Source organism: Ranitomeya variabilis, chromosome 4, assembly GCF_051348905.1.
Source record: "Ranitomeya variabilis isolate aRanVar5 chromosome 4, aRanVar5.hap1, whole genome shotgun sequence".
Classification (NCBI taxonomy): domain Eukaryota; kingdom Metazoa; phylum Chordata; class Amphibia; order Anura; family Dendrobatidae; genus Ranitomeya; species Ranitomeya variabilis.
In genome coordinates, this window is record NC_135235.1 from 767,960,924 (window position 1) to 767,980,900 (window position 19,977).

The following is a 19,977-nucleotide window of genomic DNA, read 5'->3' on the forward strand; positions in this document are numbered from 1 at the left end:
TTTTTTAATTCTGTGGAAGCATGGTTAAAACGCAATGTCTGACTTTCATTTGTTCATTCTCTTAGATTTTTGATTTATTATTATTTTTGTCAGATTCAAGTTATTTCTGTGACCATTGTGGGTTTTTCTGTCATTAAACCAGGGATACCAACAATTTTGACCACATGTGTAGGAGGAATGAATATTTTGACTCCACAGCCACTTTCTGGAAATCAGCACGAAGTGGATGTTGGAGAGTGAAAATTACAATATGCCATTTTATTACCCAGCACATAGTGCCCAGATTGTGCTCCAGGAGACACACTGCAAATTAAGTGGATTCATCTCACTATATAATATTACTAAATACAGAGATCCTAAATGTTGTTTGAGCACACTGCAAGACTCAGAAGTGAGAGCGGATTTTGCTGGATTGGTTTATAGAAACTCTGTTACTTTCCAACAGCCTTTGAGCCACTAGTAGTGTGGGAACCTCTGTTTCTACATTGACAGATGATGGACCTGAGTGGGGACTTGGCTTTTTGTGAGATGAGAAAAGGTATTATTTTCGCCTACATAACATTGATTGGTTTCTTTTTATTCGATAGTTGGGAGGCAGAATGAACAAACAGTTAAACACCACGCACTACTGGTTCATCCAACAAGGTTTTCTATTAGACTGTGAACTGTCATTGTCTTGATGAATAATTAAAGGGAACCTGTCACCCCCAAAATGGAAGGTGAGCTAAGCCCACTGTTATCAGGAGCTTATCTACAGAATTCTGTAATGCTGTAGATAAGCCCCCGATGTTACCTGAAAGATAATAAAAAGGGGTTAGATTATACTCACCCAGTGGCGGTCCCGCTGTGGTGGGCTTCACTGGTCCGGTCCGGCGCCTCCTATCTTCATTCCATGACGTCCTCTTCCGGTCTTCACACTGCGGCTCTGGCGCAGGCATACTTTGTCTGCCCTGTTAAGGGCAGAGCAAAGTACTGCAGTACACAGGCGCCGGGAAAGGTCAGAGAAGCCCGGCGCCTGTGCACTGCAGTACTTTGCTCTGCCCAAAACAGGGCAGACAAAGTACACCTGTACCGGAGCTACACCGTGAAGACCAGAAGAGGACGTCATGGAATGAAGATAGGAGGCGCCGGACCGGACTAGCGACGGCCTTCGGACCGGACCGCAGCGGAACCGCCCCTGGCTGAGTATAATCTAACCTCTTTTTATCATCTTTCAGGTAACATCAGGAGCTTATCTACAGCATTACAGAATGCTGTAGATAAGCCCCTGTTGACTGGGCTTGGCTCACCTTCCATTTTGGGGGTGACAGGTTCCCTTTAAAGTTTTTTACATAGCTTGCCATTTTTATGGACAGTTTAAGTAGAAATGTTCAAAAATATAAAACTCAAGGATATTGTATTAAAAAAAAATGTTTTTTTTTGTCTTGGCAGATGACTGTACCAGGAGACCAGAGGGACAGCTGACATCTTCAATGTTTAAATCTGATAATCTTGAGATCCTACAAGATACAACTAAAGTGATTGCTGTTACTCCAGATATATCATCATCCATTCACAGCAAAGATCTGTCATCCGATCCTATGAAACAGGTCCCATCTTCTGATTCATTACTGACTACTAAGGAAAATCAAAGTCACAAAAGAGGCATTAAAAAACAAACTGCTCCTAAAGCAAAGAAGTCATTTTCATGTTCAGAATGTGGGAAATGTTTTAACCAGAAAGGGAATCTAGTTGGTCACCAGAGAACTCATACAGGGGAGAAGCCTTTTTCCTGTTCAGAATGTGGGAAATGTTTTAACCATAAATCAGATTTGGTTAATCACCGTAGAATTCACACAGGGGAGAAGCCTTTTTCTTGTTCAGATTGTGGGAAATGTTTTAACCACAAAGGAAATCTTGTTAGTCACCAGAGAACTCATACAGGGGAGATGCCTTTTTCCTGTTCAGAATGTGGGAAATGTTTTAGCCAGAAAGGGAATCTAGTAGGTCACCAGAGAACTCATACAGGGGAGAAGTCCTTTTCCTGTTCAGAATGTGGGAAATGTTTTACCCACAAAGAGAAACTTGTTACACACCAAATAACTCACACAGGGGAGAAGCCTTTTTCCTGTTCAGAATGTGGGAAATGTTTTACCCACAAAGAGAAACTTGTTACACACCAAATAACTCACACAGGGGAGATGCCTTTTTCCTGTTCAGAATGTGGGAAATGTTTTAACCATAAACGAAATCTAGTTGGTCACCAGAGAACTCATACAGGGGAGAAGCCTTTTTCCTGTTCAGAATGTGCAAAATGTTTTAGCCAGAAAAGGAGTCTAGTTAGTCACCTGAGAACTCATACAGGGGAGAAGCCTTTTTCCTGTTCAGAATGTGGGAAATGTTTTAACAAGAAATTGACTCTAGTTAGTCACCAGAGAACTCATACAAGGGAGATGCCTTTTTCCTGTTCAGATTGTGGGAAATGTTTTAACCAGAAATCAGATTTGGTTAAACACCATAGAATTCACACAGGGGAGAAGCCTTTTTCCTGTTCAGAATGTGGGAAATGTTTTAGCCAGAAAAGGAATCTAGTTGGTCACCAGAGAACTCATACAGGGGAGATGCCTTTTTCCTGTTCAGAATGTGGGAAATGTTTTAACCAGAAATCAGAGTTGGTTAATCACCATAGAATTCACACAGGGGAGAAGCCTTTTTCCTGTTCAGAATGTGGGAAATGTTTTAGCCAGAAAAGGAGTCTAGTTAGTCACCAGAGAACTCATACAGGGGAGAAGCTCTTTTCCTGTTTAGAATGTGGGAAATGTTTTAACCATAAAGGGAGTCTAGTTAGTCACCAGAGAACTCATACAGGGGAGAAGCCTTTTTCCTGTTCAGAATGTGGGAAATGTTTTAATCAGAAAGGGAATCTAGTTAGCCACCAGAGAAATCACACAGGGGAGAAGCCTTTTTCCTGTTCAGAATGTGGGAAATGTTTTAAATGGAAACAGCTTCTTGTTAGACATCAGTGCAGTCACACAGAGGAGAACCTTTTTTCGTTTTCTTAATGTGGGAAATATTTTACTTGGAAATCAGCTGTTAATAAACATCAGAGATGTCACATAGAGGAGAAGCCTTTTTTATGTTCATAATGTTGGAATAGTTTTAACCAAAACTTAATCTTCTTAAAAGGGTTGTCTCTTGTCATTCCTCATGTTTGCTGACAAAAGGATGAAACTAAACTTTATTAATTCTAAATGTACAAATACCCATAATTCACCCCCTGAAGGTTAGTCAGTAGGTGACTAATAGAAAAAACATGTACCCCACAGTTCAGTATATAGGGTGAGGTGACGTATACACACTCACTCTCCAAGCCTCTCATTTCTATGGGTTTCATCGTCCACACCAAAGGCGACTCATCAGGAGACTATTTAATATTGACCTATATTGAAGCGAGACTAGACAAAAACAAACAAAATCATGTATCACGTTATCCGAAACAGTCAGAAAACCAGCCACATATTGGCAGATCCCAGACCTCAAACTATATACTTGGTAAGTGTATAAGCCACTCCAGTGTCAGGAATAGATAGTATGTGACAATACAGTATAATTCTTGTGTTTATCCTCCTATAGGGACTGACCTAGTTTGGTATTGTAACAGCTGTTAATTAGTAGTGCAGACAAATTGTCCTAGACTAAACTCCGTTTTCAGACGGCCCAATATGTACCACTCAGGGAAAACTTACCTGCTGCAAAGATCAATAGCAGCTTCTAACTAATGGCCATGCTGCGGTCTGTCAAGGAATGAGTGCAATATCGTTATAAAGACTAGGGATGTGTGCAATCATAATGTCTGGAAGATCTGTGCCATTATTTAGTATGAATATGGAGATTATCTGTGGAAGTTAAGTGTTCCCTGAGCGGTATATACTGTATTGTCACATACTATCTATTCCTGACACTGGAGTGGAATGTACTGTTTAGGTACATCAGGGACTCTGCAAATGCAACATGACGCCTGCAGACCAATCCATCTAAATCTGCATTTCAAACGGCGCTCCTTCCTTTCTGAGCTCTGCCGTGCGCCCAAACAGTGGTTTCCCCCCCATGTATGGGGTATCAGCGTACTCAGGACAAATTGGACAATAACTTTTGTGGTCCAATTTCTCCTGTTACCCTTGGGAAAAAAAAATTGCGGGCTAAAACATCATTTTGTGGAAAGAAAAAATGATTTTTTAATTTTCATGGCGCTACATTCTAAACTTTAGTGAAACAATTGGGGGTTAAAAGTGCTCACCACACATCTAGATAAGTTCCTTAGGGGGTCTTCTTTCCAAAATGGGGTCACTTGTGGGGGTTTCCACTGTTTAGGCACGTCAGGGACTCTCCAATCGCGACATGGGTTCCGATCTCAATTCCAGCAAATCTTGCATTGAAAAGTCAAATGGCGCTCCTTCCTTTCCGAGCTCTGCCATGTGCCCAAAAAGTGGTTTACCCCAACATGTGGGGTATCGGCGTACTCAGGACAAATTGTACAACGACTTTTGTGGTCCAAATTCTCCTGTTACCCTTGGTAAGATAAAACAAATTGGATCTGAAGTAAAAATTTTCAATTTTTTTTTAAACATTCCAAAAATTCCTGTGAAGCACCTGAAGGGTTAATAAACTTTTTGAATGTGGTTTTGAGTACCTTGAGGGGTGCAGTTTTTAGAATGGTGTCACTTTTGGGCATTTTCTGTCACTTCAAGTGTGAGGTGGTCCCTAAAAAAAATGGTTTTGCAAATTTTGTTGCAAAAATGAGAAATCGCTGGTCAACTTTTAATCCTTATAACTCTCTAACAAAAAATTGTGCTGATGTAAAGCAGACATGTGGGAAATGTTGTTTATTAACTATATTATGTGATATAACTCTCTAATTTAAGGGCATAAAAACGAAAATTAGAAAATTGCTAAATTTTCATAATTTTCGACAAATTTCTGTTTTTTTCACAAATAAATGCAAGTCATATCGAAGAAGTTTTACCACTATCATAAAGTACAATATGTCACGAGAAAACAATGTCAGAATCACCAGGATCCGTTGAAGCGTTTCAGAGTTATGACCTCATAAAGTGACAGTGGTCAGAATTGTAAAAATTGGCCCTGTCACTTAGGTGAAAACAGGCTTCGGGGTGAAGGGGTTAAAATAAAACCACTCATACTCCGCTGGCGGCCGGCTCCACTTCAGCGGTGTTGAGGCTCACTGTCCTGGGGCTTATGTGAGGTGGTTACATCACACGAGCCCTGCACCCGATCAGCGGCAGCTTCACTGCTCCTTCCTTCGGACGTATTGAAGATGAACAGGAAGCCAGGGCCGCGGCTGCTCTCTGCCTCATGATGCTTGATTTGTCTGAAGGAGGTGACAGTGACGACAGCGCTGATTGGGCACAGGGCTCACATGACGTAAAAACCTCAGAGGAGCCCCAAGAACCCAAGCGCCAACACCAGTGAAACGGCGCCACCATGGGAGGTTTGTATGAGGATTTTTATTTTAACAGGACCAAACATGAGGAATGAGAAGGGCTTGTCCAACTAGTTGTCGACCTTTATAAACCGCAAAAATCCCACACAGGGAAAAGCCATTATTATACCTAGGGTGAGAAATGAATTACAGGAAAATCGTATTTTCCTCAGACTGCGAGAAACGATATATGTTATTAACAAATTGTACAAAAACATGATGCGTGCATTCAAGAATCGAATATTACCGTATATGGGAGTTTTATAGAATAAACAAAATACCAACAGAATATAAATGACCCAAAACCAACATTTATCAGTAAAAATAACTCATCTTTATTAAGTATAAAAGAATTGCGCCATTTTCTGATACCCGTCGCGTCTCCACTTTCCATGATCTCGGGTTGGGTGAAGGCTCATTTTTTGCGTGCTGAGCTGATTTTTTTAATTATACCATTCTCGGGGTAATTTTTTTGTATTGATAGAGCGGGCAATTCTGAACGCGACGATACCAATTATGTATATGTTTGATTTTTTTCTTAATTGTTTTATTTTGAATGGGGTGAAAGGGGGTGATGTGAACTTTTATATATTTTTTATTTTTTTATATTTTTAAAAACTTTTTTTACTTTTGGCATTGTGAAGACATACAGCATTGTATCTTAATTAAGCAGATGACTATTTTTAGCAAGCGGAGAATAATAGAATGTTATCTGTATGTTGGCTTTCAAATGTAAAGGTACCTTCACACGAAGCGACGCTGCAGCGATAGCGACAACGATGCCGATCGCTGCAGCGTCGCTGTTTGATCGCTGGGGAGCTGTCACACAGACCGCTCTCCAGCGACCAACGATGCCGAGGTCCCCGGGTAACCAGGGTAAACATTGGGTTGCTAAGCGCAGGGCCGCGCTTAGTAACCCGATGTTTACCCTGGTTACCAGCGTAAAAGTAAAAAAAACAAACACTACATACTCACCTGCGCGTCCCCTCAGTAAGTGTCAGGAAGCAGACGCTGGGGGACGCGCAGGTGAGTATGTACTGTTTGTTTTTTTTACTTTTACGCTGGTAACCAGGGTAAACATCGGGTTACTAAGCGCGGCCCTGCGCTTGGTAACCCGATGTTTACCCTGGTTACCAGTGTAAAACATCGCTGGTATCGTTGCTTTTGCTTTCAAACACAACGATACACGGCGATCGGACGACCAAATAAAGTTCTGAACTTTATTCAGCGACCAGCGACATCACAGCAGGATCCTGATCGCTGCTGCGTGTCAAACTAAACGATATCGCTAGCCAGGATGCTGCAACGTCACAGATCGCTAGCGATATCGTTACAAAGTCGTTTCGTGTGAAGGTACCTTAAGTGTTGATTTCTGGTTGGTCAAGAAAACAGACTTTTGTTTGTGTAGGCCGGTAATATTGACTTTTATTGTGCGCTTATCCTTAATCACTACTGATGTTTGCTGATATGCTAATTATGCATTGTATTATGGATCCAGTTTGTTGACTTCTAAACCAGAGAGGATAAAACTATGCAAATAGTTTAAATAATCAAGTACAGGTAGTCCTCGACTTACGACGTTGATCCGTTCTTACACGGCGTCGTAAACCGAATTTCGATGTAAGTCGAACCATACATTCATACAGTACTGTACCATAATAACAGTACAGTACTGCAGACACTTAGCTTAACCAAACACCTATCCTAACACAGTACCCTACATAATTAGGGTGTTATGGCGTGCAGTAGACTCGTTTTCCTCGTGTAACCGGGTACAGTGTACAGTACTGCACGTATTTGCATGTAGTTCGACTTACGACGTAAACCGTGTAAGTCGGAACGAGGCGTCATATAAAGCGTTGTAACCACGAAACGATGTAACTCGAGACCGTTGTAACCCGAGGACTAACTGTAATGCTACTTGATCTCATTCTTACCTGTTATGTAAATAACGAATGAGGGACACTTGTTAAGTCTAAAAATAAGTTACATGCCTCTGTATAAAGAGACTGAGAGAAACAGCCAGAAAGATTCTGCCAAGACATCCATACATCTCAAAAGGACCAGACAGGACAGCAGCCATTTTACACCATGGCTTCATTACGAGGGACACGGATCTAGCATTCTATAGGGAACAACCTAGGGGTTTCAGCCTCAGTTGGAAGAATACAGATCTGCTCCTTGACCATCTCTGAACCATGGATACGTTTGGAGAAGCCAGGTTGTGATCCTCAGATCAACTGGCCTTGTACCTTCTATGGACTCAATAGACTGTCATCTTCCTACACTCGTTACCTTCTCTCTGTGCGTGTGCCACTGGTAGAGTAACCGACCCTGGAAGATGATGCCAGTTTGTGATCCTCGGATCAACTGTGGACTGAATGGATTGTCATCTTCCTATGCTAGCCGTTGCCTCCTCTCTGTGTGTGTGCCACAGGTGAGTTAGCGACCATGGAAGATCTGAAGTCACGGCTACTATTATTCCGGAAGAGCGAGACTCTGTAATGTGCCCCATCTTGGGTACTGTGCTGGGACTGTTCTATGCGTTACCTGCCTGTTTTGTGGTACAATAAAGCTTTGCCACACTGCTTTACCCTCACCCTGTGTTGTCTGAGTAGAGTTTTGCCCATGTTATTATTATTATTATTCATTTTTATAGCGCCATTTATTCCATGGCGCTTTACATGTGAAATACGGGGCAAATATAGACAAATACATTAAACATGAGCAAAAACAAGTCACACAGGTATATAAGAAGGGAGGACCCTGCCCTCGAGGGCTCACAGTCTGCAGGGGATGGGTGATGATACACTAGGTGAGGGTAGAGCTGGTTGTGCGGCGGTTCAGTAGGTTCAGGATCACTGCAGGCTGTAGGCTTGTCGGAAGAGGTGAGTCTTCAGGTTCTTTTTGAAAGTTTCTATGTTAGGCGAGAGTCTGATATGCTGGGGCAGAGAGTTCCAGAGTGTGGGGGAAGCACGGGAGAAGTCTTGGATGCGGTTGTGGGAAGAAGAGATGAGAGGGGAGTAGAGAAGGAGGTCTTGAGAGGATCAGAGGTTGCGTGCAGGTAGGTACCGGGAGATCATGTCACAGATGTATGGAGGAGACAGGTTGTGGATGGCTTTGTAGGTCATTGTGAGGGTTTTGAACTGGAGTCTCTGGGCGATAGGAAGCCAGTGAAGGGCTTGGCATAGGGGAGAGGCTGGGGAATAGCGAGGAGACAGGTAGATCAGTCGAGCTGCAGAGTGTAGGATGGATTAGAGTGGTGCCAGAGTGCTAGAGGGGAGTCCAGAGAGTAGGAGGTTGCAGTAGTCGAAGCGGGAGATAAGGGCATGCACTAGTGTTTTTGCGGTGTCACGGTCAAGGAATGCACGGATCCGGGAAATGTTTTTGAGTTTGAGGCGGCAGGAGGAGGCAAGGGCTTGGATATGTGGCTTGAAAGAGAGGGCAGAGTCGAGGATCACCCCGAGGCATCAGGCGTGTGGGACTGGGGAAAGTGAGCAGCCATTGACATTGATGGATAGGTCTGGTGGAGGGGTAGAGTGAGATGGGGGAAAGATGATGAATTCTGTTTTGTCCATGTTCAGTTGTAGAAAGCGAGCAGAAAAGAAGGTTGAAATAGCAGACAGACAGTGCGGGATTTTGGTAAGTAAGGAGGTGAGGTCAGGTCCCGATAGGTAGATCTGCGTGTCATCAGCATAGAGATGGTACTGCATACCGTGGGATTCTATCAGCTGTCCCAGACCGAAGGTGTAGATGGAGAAGAGTAGGGTCCTAGAACAGAGCCTTGAGGAACACCGACTGACAAGGGGCTAGGTGAGGAGGTGGTGTGGCGGAGGGAGACACTGAATGTCCGATCTGTCAGATATGATGAGATCCAGGAAAGGGCCAAGTCTGTGATGCCAAGAGATGAGAGGATTTGTAGCAGAAGGGAGTGGTCCACAGTGTCAAAGGCAGAAGACAGGTCCAGGAGAAGGAGGACAGAGTAGTGTCGTTTGTTCCTGGCAGTTAGTAGGTCATTGGTGACTTTAGTTAGGGCAGTTTCAGTTGAGTGTTGGGAACGGAAGCCAGATTGTAATCGATCAAAGAGGGAACAGGAGGAGAGGTGAGAGGACAGTTCAAGATGGATGTGTTGCTCCAGCAATTTGGAGGCATAAGGAGAAAGAGATATCGGGCGATAGCTAGACACAGAGGATGGGTGTGATCTTGGCATGTTTGAAGGATGAGGGGAAGACACCTGTTGTGAGTGAGAGGTTGAAGAGGTGCGTTAGGGTTGGGATGAAGACCGTGGAAAAGTTAGGGATGAGGTGGGATGGGAGCGGGTCGAGCGTGCAGGTGGTGAGGTGTGATCTTGACAGGAGGGTGGAGAGCTGATCTGTCATGGTGGAGAAGCTGGTTTTGGAGGAGCAGGGGTGAGCAACTAAGAGGGGCAGTGGGTGCTGTGGGCCAAAGTTTTCTCTGATTGTATCGATCTTCTGTTTAAAGAAAGAGGCAAAGTCTTCAGCAGAAATGAGGGGGGAGGGAGGGGGTGCTAAATGGAGAGCGGAAGTTCGGCCGGACAATCCCTTGTCCATGCTGTTTTGGCTAGCAGGCAGTGCTCCTAGCAACCTGGCAGTGACCACCATAGAGGTCTGCTGGAGATATAGTTAAGACAAGAAAATATAATTTGTATAAACCATAAAAATTCAGGCAAATGTTATAGCTCCATCTAATGGCTATGTGCAAAAATGCCATCATAGAGTAGAATGTATCCTAAGAGAGCGTCACTATCAAGGTTGAAATGAGATTAAGTGCACCATATAAGATAAATACATACAGGGGTGAACCTAGCCTCTGCTGCCTGAGATGAACTGCGCCCCCCCGTAGTAAAATCAGTACCAATAAATCTGGCTTACTATTTACCAGCCTATCCTGACGCACATGTAAGATACATACACTGTTAAATAGGAATATATTGTGAACATCGATCTTTACACTTGTAGAAAATAAAGGATGTTTATTACGAGCCCTCTTGGTAACTACTCCTGGCTTTTCCATCATAATATAAACCGTATATACTCGAGTATAAGCCGAGATTTTCAGCCTAAATTTTTGGGCTGAAAGTGCCCCTCTCGGCTTATACTCGAGTCACGGTCGGCGGGTGAGGGGGGAGAGAGCGTGTCATATACTCACCTAGTTCCGGCGCTCCTGGCGCTCCCCTTGCCCGTCCCACGGTCTTCGGTGCCACAGCTCTTCCCCTGTTCAGCGGTCACGTGGGACCGCTCATTAAAGTTATGAATATGGACTCCAATCCCATAGGGGTGGAGCCGCATATTCATTCCTCTAATCAGCAGTAACGGTGACTGCTGACAGAGGAAGAGGCTGCGGCACCAGCTGTTCGGGATAAGGAGCCAGGGACGCCAGGAGCAGGTGAGTATGTCATAGTTACCTGTCCGCGTTCCACCCGCCGGGCGCTGCTCTGTCTTCCCGTCCTCTGGCTCTGACTGTTCAGGTCAGAGGGCGCGATGACGTACTAAGGCTATGTTCACATTTGCGTCGGGCGCCGCAGCGTCGGTGCATGCGTCATGCGCCCCTATATTTAACATGGGGGCGCATAGACATGCGTTGCGTTGCGTTTTGGGACGCATGCGTCCTTTTTGGCGCAAGCGTCCTGGCGCAGAGGACGCAGCATGATGCATTTTTTTTGCGTTCAAAAATAGAACGCATGCGTTGCAAAACGCAGCGTTGTGCATGCGTTGTTCCCGCATTGTGCGTTGCGTCGCTGACGCTGCGGCGCACAACGCAAATGTGAACGTAGCCTAATCTGCGTGCTGCCCTCTGCCTGATCAGTCAGTGCGGAGAGACGCCGAGACGGGACGCTGAGGAGCTGTGGGCAGCAAGAGAGGTGAGTATGTAATTTTTTTTTTTTATTGCAGCAGCAGCAGCATTATATATTGCACAGATTTATGTGGCGCATCTATGGGACCATAATGAACGGTGCAGAGCATTCTATATGGCACAGCTTTATGTGGAGCATCTATGGGGCCATACTGAACTGTGCAGAGCATTATATGTGGCACAGCTTTCTATGGAGCATCTATGGGGCCATACTGAAGGGTGCAGAGCATTATATATGGCACAGCTTTCTGTGGAGCATCTATGGGGCCATAATGAACGGTGCAGAGCATCATATGTGGCACAGCTTTCTGTGGAGCATCTATGGGGCCATAATGAACGGTATGGAGCATCTATTTTTAATTTTGAAATTCACCGGTAGCTGCTGCATTTTCCACCCTAGGCTTATACTCGAGTCAATAAGTTTTCCCATTTTTTTGTGGCAAAATTAGGGTGGGTCGGCTTATACTCTGGTATATACGGTATCTATAGCTCAGAAATCTGTATAAAGATCGTTTACCATCAGAATGATTAATACCAGCTTCTCCAACCTTTCCCATCCTGTCCAGGGGGAGGCTGGCCTGGGCCCGTTATTGGCCATGGCTGGAATTACAGCCTATCGGTAACTTACCGCTGCTGAATCTCTATCAGATGATTTCTAACTTGTACTAGAAAACTGACATCATGTCCGTTACATCTACATCACTGCGCAAATTACTAAGTGAGCCCGATCCAGCAGGTAGAGACTCGTCACAGCGCAGCTTTCATCTTACTACAGCGGGTTACAACAATTAAAGCAGTGCTGTGATTGGTTGCTATGGGCAACAAAGACTTTTTCTCTTAGGCCCATGATGTGGCAAGCCACAACACAATTTACAATATAGTGCTACACAATCAGGATATCTTCAGCCATTTTTTTTAACCTGATTCTGACAGCTGACACTCGGCGCTAGGTGGCAGGAGCAGTCACAGACTCTCCCGGCACTTTAACCCCTGAAATACTGCAATCAAACACGAGCGCAGCATTCCGGAAGCTGACAGCCCCTCTGCCTTTGGGTTGGAGACCCCGCGGCGTAACGCGGCTCCAGATCGTTACCATGGTGACTCAATATCATCATGACGACATCCGGGTCACCACAGCTAGGGAACTTGGCGATCATGCGCAGTGCATGTCAGGAAGTCTCCCTGTGTAAGTGCAGCAGCGCTGACAGCTTCTATGGCTGGTGATGCTGCTTCATCTGCACGCTATAGGAGTGATCAGCCTGCAAAAAATGGTTGTCCCATAGTGGAAAAAAAAATCTAAACAATAAAAATACACATATTTGGTAACGCCCCGACCTATAAAACTATCCCACCAGTTGTTCTGTCATCCTCAACTTTGTGCTTAAGAAAAGGGACTTGACAGACAGCTAAACTCCTGTCTATGCATTGAGGTAGACGCAGGGGGTCCGTTATAACTATTATTGATAGGATCAGTGTAAAACTATAAGAAAAATGAAAGTACTCAGTACAAGGCATACAACATATCTACATACACAGCATTATGTATGGTACAAGACATTCACAGTGTAAGTGCACAACATGGCGGTAGTATAAACATCTGTAATATCAAAAGGCTACTTTGGTATAAAACATATATAGAACAGAGTAGCTATATAGTACAACATGGTGAGCTCTAACAAGGGGAAAACAATAACTCACCGACTGTGCTATGTGGAGGTAACAACCAGATGGGCTGAAAATCAGGGAGAGATGGTCAGCATGTCAGCATCCATGAGGCCAAAATGGCTGCTGGAGAAGAAGGGGGCAAGACTAATGCAGAGGCTGATGGGAAACTACGGAGGCCTTGATGGGCCGTAAAGATTGAATTGTACAGTAAGCAATGAAACAGTCAGCATCCATGAGGCCAAAATGGCTGCTGGAGAAGAAGGGGGCAAGACTAATGCAGAGGCTGATGGGAAACTACGGAGGCCTTGATGGGCCGTAAAGATTGAATTGTACAGTAAGCAATGAAACAGAAAGTAAACTACAAGGAGAACATTGTTGGATAAGTTATCACAATACACGACACTTCAATAATACAAAGCATTGTAAACTGATTATATGCATTTGTATAAAGGCTTGACACTCCGCGTCTGGTGTCCAGTGGAAACAGTTTTCCGTTTTGCTTGGGGATCTTGATCTCCACCTTCCGGACCTGTCCATCTTGACTTGGGAAGAGTTTGGTTACCAATCCTAGAGGCCACTTGATCCTTTTAGACTGAGTGTTTCCAGGTTCCATATTGGGCTTACTAGCTTGCCATTTGTCTCTTGTCTGTAACGTAGTAACTGCACTCATCAAAGTGACCAATGACCTTCTGACAGCAAAATCTAACGGTGACCACTCTCTGCTCATTCTTCTCGACATCTCTTCAGCTTTCGACACTGTTGACCGCCCTCTCCTACTCTCTAGGCTCCAGGCACTAGGCATTAAGGACAATGCTCTCTCATGGTTCTCCTCCTATCTTTCTGACCGCTCCTTCAGTGTTCTGTTCTCTGGCTCCACTTCATCTCCTCTTCCTCTCACTGTTGGGGTACCTCAAGGCTCAGTCCTTGGCCCCCTTTTCTTCTCCCTCTACACTGCCCCAATGGGACAGACCATCAGCAGATTTGGCTTTCAGTACCATCTTTACGCTGATGACACACAACTATACAACCTCTGGCAAAATTTATGGAATCACCAGCCCTGGAGGATGTTCCTCAGAATTGAGTGATTCCATAATTTTCCGCCTATGCTTGGTTAAAAAAAAGTAACCATTACTGACTACCTCATTTTTTGACCACAAAAAACAAAAAGACAGCGCCCCAATGGATGGTGAAAAAAATAGGAGCTTACATTTATTCTGCCTCCTGTAGCGACGTTTCGGTCAACAGACGTTTATCAAGTACCTCATTTTTTGTTCTTGATTTCTTTTAGTGTTTCTTAAAGCCAGAAAGTTGCCGTTTGAAATGACTTTAGCTTTGTGCCATTTCTGTGATCTGCTTTTTTTCTACAAAATTAAACAACTGATTGAACATCCTCCAAGGCCAGTGATTCCATTATTTTTGCCAGGGGTTGTACTTGTCATCCCTGACCTTACCTCCGCTGTACTACAGAACGCCACTGACTGTCTGTCTGCAGTCTTCAACATCATGTCCGCTCTCTATCTGAAACTCAACCTCTCCAAAACTGAACTTCTTCTGATCCCGCCATCTACTAACCTCTCTAATTCTGACGTTTCCCTCTCCGTGGGTGGCACCATAATATTCCGGCAGCAGGCACGCTGTCTGGGTGTTATGTTTGGCTCCGATCTCTCCTTCACATGTCATGTACAATCTCTTGCCCACTTGTGCCGCTTACACCTAAAGAACATCTCTAGAATCCGCTCTTTTCTCACCATGGTAACAACAAAAACCCTCACTGTCGCCCTGATCAACTCCCGCCTGGACTACTGCAATGCTCTATTAATTGGCCTCCCCCTCACTCGACTTTCCCCTCTCCAGTCTATCGTTAATGCAGCAGCCAGGGTTGTCCATCTAGCTAATCATTACTCGGACGCGTCCGCTCTTCGCCAGTCGTTACACTGGCTGCCCATTCATTACAGGATACAATTGAAAGTACTTGATCTCACCCACAAAGCTCTCCACAGTGCGGCACCCCCTTACATCTCCTCCCTCATTTCTGTCTATCGGCGTAGCCGACTGCTGCGCTCTGCAAATGACTTCCGACTAACCTCTGCACTAATCCGTACCTCCCACTCCAAGACTTCTCCCGTGCTGCGCCAATCCTCTGGAATGCTCTACCCTAAGATATTAGGACCCTCTACAACTTGCATAGTTTTAGGCGCTCGCTGAAAACACAGTTGTTCAGAGCGGCCTACCACGGTCACTAATCAGTCATTTTATGTTTCTGTGCGTGTAGCCCATTCACTATCTCCATCTACCCCCCACCCCCTGAAGATGGCTGGACCATCACTGTAAATACATCATTGTAACTACACACCTGTACTTTGTATCCCCCACCTCATTGTAGATTGTAAGCTCTCACGAGCAGGGGCGGCTTATTGTGCTCTAATTATTAGATTTCTGTTACGCTGTAATGTCTATTGTATGTACAAGTCCCCTCTATAATGTAAAGCGCTGCGGAATATGTCAGCGCTATATAAATAAAGATTATTATTATTAATGTAAGAATCTAGGGCAATAAATATGAGCCTCTGTGTTAATATTAATGAGGTTTTCTGGTATTTTTAAAAAATTTAGGGACCATAAAGTGTTACAGAAATAGTGTTTAATTTTTTGTGTTTGATTGACACCAACCGAGGCCTCCTAGATGATCAAACCAGGCCACCAAATGCTCAGTTCAAAAATAAATAAATTATATAAACACAAAAAATAATAAAACAATCCATCACTTAATATATACAATTTCCTAATGTGAAAAGTGCCTCCAAACCAATAACTGGTTTCAGGTGCGGTGCATATATCCGAACAATAACCCCTTTCTAGTAGATAGTGAGGTAAGTCACAACATAGCTTATTCCTCGGCTATTGTTAGCTCAAATATGTCACATGATTTGCCTAAAACAAGTATTTTATCTACTAAAGTGCCGGTGTGCTACAATGAATGACTGGTTCCAAAAACAGCCTATAAGGCTTGTATAATAGTAATGCACATTCATTCAATCATAAATCTAGACACAACGTGTCTTTTGGACTAATATGTATAAGTGTTTGATTGACAGCTGACATCTTGTTGCACTTTTTTTGCAGCGTTTTCATTTTTCAGTGACCTCTTAGGCTAGTTTCACACTAGTGTTTACCTGATCTGCGGCAGGCTGCGGACTTCCTCCGTGAATCCCCGCCCTCGGCCGCACCTCCGCCGCTAGCTCCACCTACTTCTGCATGTGGAATAATCAAAGTTCACCGCACTCTCTAGTGGATTGATTTATGCAAAGGGTTACATTCGTTTATTGGGAGCGTAACAGAATATTACAGTATATGCGATAAACAACGTTTCAGCTCAACCAGAGCCTTTGTCACGTGTTTGCTGTAGAAAAAAAGAAAATACGCAAAACAAAATAAAGTAAATAACATGAAATGATACGTTGTAAAACAATAATGGATCATCCTAGAGGTAAGGAGAAGAAGAGAAGAGACATGTCCACCAACAGACATACGAGGACGTCTGTGGAAGTGATTACCAGGGATCGAGCATTGGTGCAAATACAAAAAAATTCTGTGCATCCTGAGAATAGGAATAGCATAGTGAGTGCCAGCTAAGAGGTATATATAATGCAGGAGAAAAAGAAATAATGAGAGTGCAGGTGCCACATATTACATACATTCCATTCATCATATATCAGGATTCACATAATTGTAAGTGCCAATAGACCTGTCATAAAAATAGTCGCATAGGTAATTACCTGATTAGTGCGCAGAGAGGGAAGAGTCTCAGCGGTGCAATGTATACGTTCTGTAGAAGACAGTGGACAAGGGTTAGCTGGAGTGGTTTATTAGAAAAAAGTGCCCATAGAAGCTGACAGGATACCTGAAGCAATGACTTGGATATGCCTATGCCTATAGAGGCTCCCTTCAGATGGTGCGGACCTGTGTAAGGCAAGCGATATGCATATGGTACTCTTGTGGGTGGCCAGTCTTAGATGCAGAGGGAGAGGTATAGGAGTAGTAAGTTATTACCTGTATTATTCAGATTAAGAGCGGCGCTCCCGCGCTGTGCTCTGGTGCAGCATGTGTCTGGTCTGTGGCTAGGACGGCGTGCATGTCGTAGATGGTGCGGACCGGAAATGACATGTCGCTGCTCTGTGGGGCCTCAGTGCGCAGGCGCTGCTATCAGTTGTAGCAACCTGGTAACTATGCGTCGTCTGCAGTTCCGGATGGGGCACCCTATCATGCAGTTGAGGCCAGATGGAGATGTTATACGGCCAGATAAGGATATGGTCCGGTCTGGGGACTACATGCGGCAACCTTGTAACCACGTACTATTTGCAACTAAGAATGGGGCACTATATAATGTAATTAAAGTAATAAAAGGCCAGAAGGAGATATTATGCGGTATGGGGACTATATGATGGCTGTAATTGATCAGAGTGTGTGGTACCTACCCGGGATGTTGGAATGAGTGAATTAATGAAATAAAGCTATAAAAATTAATTGATAACCTAAGAAAAGAAGCAATTAAGGCTATGGGGCTTAGGGCAACTCACCCAATCTAGTAGAAGACAACAGTCAGATGCTAGCGAGTTTTTCGTTGTCTCTGGCATCCAGAGTGCTCCTCCAATGGATCCTCCATTCTGTAGCCTGAGTGATCAGCCGACGCTTTTGTATCGCATTATTCCCCTCATCAACAACACCGCCCTCATTTTCCCTCACTCCCATTCACTACACATTCTATCAGCTTCCGCCATAGTAGCTGACCCCGATACATGCTCACTAGGTTTATGTCTCCTGTTACCAGAACAGCCGCGATCAGGAACCAACACGCGCTCTTCGAATAGACAGCCGTCACATACAAGACTCAGTCACATTCTTGTGTTGTCAGAACTTCCATTTCTCACTATGTAACACCCCAGGCTGACATTCATTCTTATTACTTATTAACCATTGGGTTACGGATTTGTCTTCTGGGTCAATGGATTCTTTTCCAATAATCCTATTTCTTCAGTCCAATGCTGATCCATCAAGTTCACTAGTGGTGCCCAGCTTTACACCACTATACCTGTGACTTCAGAACCTTCCAGAACACCAGGTCACATCTCATATAGGAAACTACTGACACAACTCAATAACACCATTTATAAAGGATTTATTTACTGGCCAGAACTTTCTCATTCACATCACATACATGTTTATTCATCCTTTTAGGTGACCTCACTTCATTCATAAGTACTTTTTAATATAATTAATGTATGGAAATGTTTTTAGTTTTTTCATGAACCATAATTTATCTTTCTTTGATGGATTTTCTCATGAACTTTGACATATCGTGCTTTGTTTAGCTTTCTTTTCCGAAAAGACTTCATATAAAACATTCCAAGCTTGACATGTTCATCCGCTATCAGGTTTTGTCCTGAGGAAGAGGTCCTGCGTGATTGTGAAACGCGTTGACTTTGAAAACCTATGTGAATAAACGTCTTTAAGGAAATCTCCATATCTGATAGTCTTCATCAGCAGTGCAGGTACAGACACATTATACCCGGATCATCTATTCTGCTTGGTCTTTGGCCCCGTGTCCTGCAGCAGCTGATTTATGCATTGAACATGTTGCTGAGGTGCCGCTCTATCAGCTGAGTGTAAGGCCATGTGCGCACGTTCAGGATTTTTCGCGTTTTTTCGCTATAAAAATGCGAAAAAACGCTAACATATGCCTCTTATTATTTACAGGGTATTCCGCATTTTTTGTGCAAATGTTGTGATTTTTTCCACGAAAAAAATCGCATCGCGGAAAAAATAGCAACATGTTCATTAAAAATGCGGAATTGCGGGGATTCCGCACACCTAGGAGTGCATTGATCGACTTACTTCCCGCACGGGCTGTGCACACCATGCGGGAAGGAAGCAGATTATGTGCGGTTGGTACCCAGGGTGGAGGAGAGGAGACTCTTCTCCACGGACTGGGCACCATATAGTTGTTAAAAAAAAAAATGAATTAAAATAAAAAAAATAGTCCTATACTCACCCTCTGATGGCCCCCGAAGTGTTCCCGCCTCTCCGGTGCATGCTCTCTCTTCCGTTCCTATAGATGGTGTGGTTCAGGACCTGTGATGACGTCGCTGTCTTGTGATTGGTCGCGTGACCGCTCATGTGACTCACGCGACCAATCTCAAGCCGCGACGTCATCGAAGGTCCTGAACCACACCGGCACCTATAGGAACGGACGCCGCTGAGGAGATTGGCTGTCTGCAGAGGTGAGTATAACCATTTTTTTATTATTTTTAAATATTCTATCTTTTACTATAGATGCTGCATAAGCAGCATCTATAGTAAAAAGTTGGTCACACTTGTCAAACAGTATGTTTGACAAGTGTGACCAACTTGTCAGTCAGTTTTCCAAGCGATGCTACAGATCGCTTGGAAAACTTTAGCATTCTGCAAGCTAATTACGCTTGCAGAATGCTAAAAAAAAAAAAGCAAAAAAAAAAAGCGGATTTCTTGCAGAAAATTTCCGGTTTTCTTCAGGAAATTTCTGCAAGAAATCCGGACGTGTGCACATACCCTTATATTCCTCTATTTTCATTATATCTTGGTATCAGTTAAGATCCTATTTTTCGCTTGTTTGTTCCTCAGTATCTCGACTACAAGAAATCTCTTTAAGGCTGAGTGTACATGTTCTGGATTATTTGAGGATTTTTCACATTTTTTGCTCCTGTTTTCACCATCAAAATGCTTCAAAAACGCTTACAATACGCATACATATGCATCCCATCATTTAGAATGCTTTCCACAATTTTTGTGCACATGTTGCCTTTTTTTGCGCAATAAAAACGCATGCGGAAAAATACGCAGGATGTTCATTAATTTTGCAGATTTTAAATGGATTTCCCACTATATTATTGCATTGGGAACCTTCGGAAAAAAAAAACGCAAAA

At 43.8% G+C, this 19,977-nt stretch overlaps 1 protein-coding gene and 1 long non-coding RNA gene across 3 annotated transcripts in view; one reads left to right on the plus strand and one right to left on the minus strand.

The window, feature by feature from the left end:
- Positions 1–3,223, plus strand: part of LOC143766924 (uncharacterized) — a 98,334-nt gene extending 95,111 nt beyond the window's left edge. For both annotated transcript variants that reach the window (XM_077254926.1, XM_077254927.1), the window contains one exon: positions 1,432–3,223. In XM_077254926.1, the coding sequence (XP_077111041.1) occupies positions 1,432–3,041 (1,610 nt within the window). In that variant the 3' untranslated portion in view covers positions 3,042–3,223. The remainder of the gene's footprint in view (positions 1–1,431) is intronic.
- Positions 3,224–13,263: 10,040 nt separating this feature from the next.
- LOC143769384 (uncharacterized) lies at positions 13,264–17,648 on the minus strand. Its single transcript, XR_013214385.1, has 4 exons — positions 17,596–17,648; positions 16,795–16,844; positions 16,192–16,418; positions 13,264–13,664 (listed from the first exon to the last, which is right to left on the minus strand). It is a non-coding gene; the product is annotated as an uncharacterized LOC143769384 (long non-coding RNA).
- Between the last annotated feature and the right edge of the window lie 2,329 nt (positions 17,649–19,977).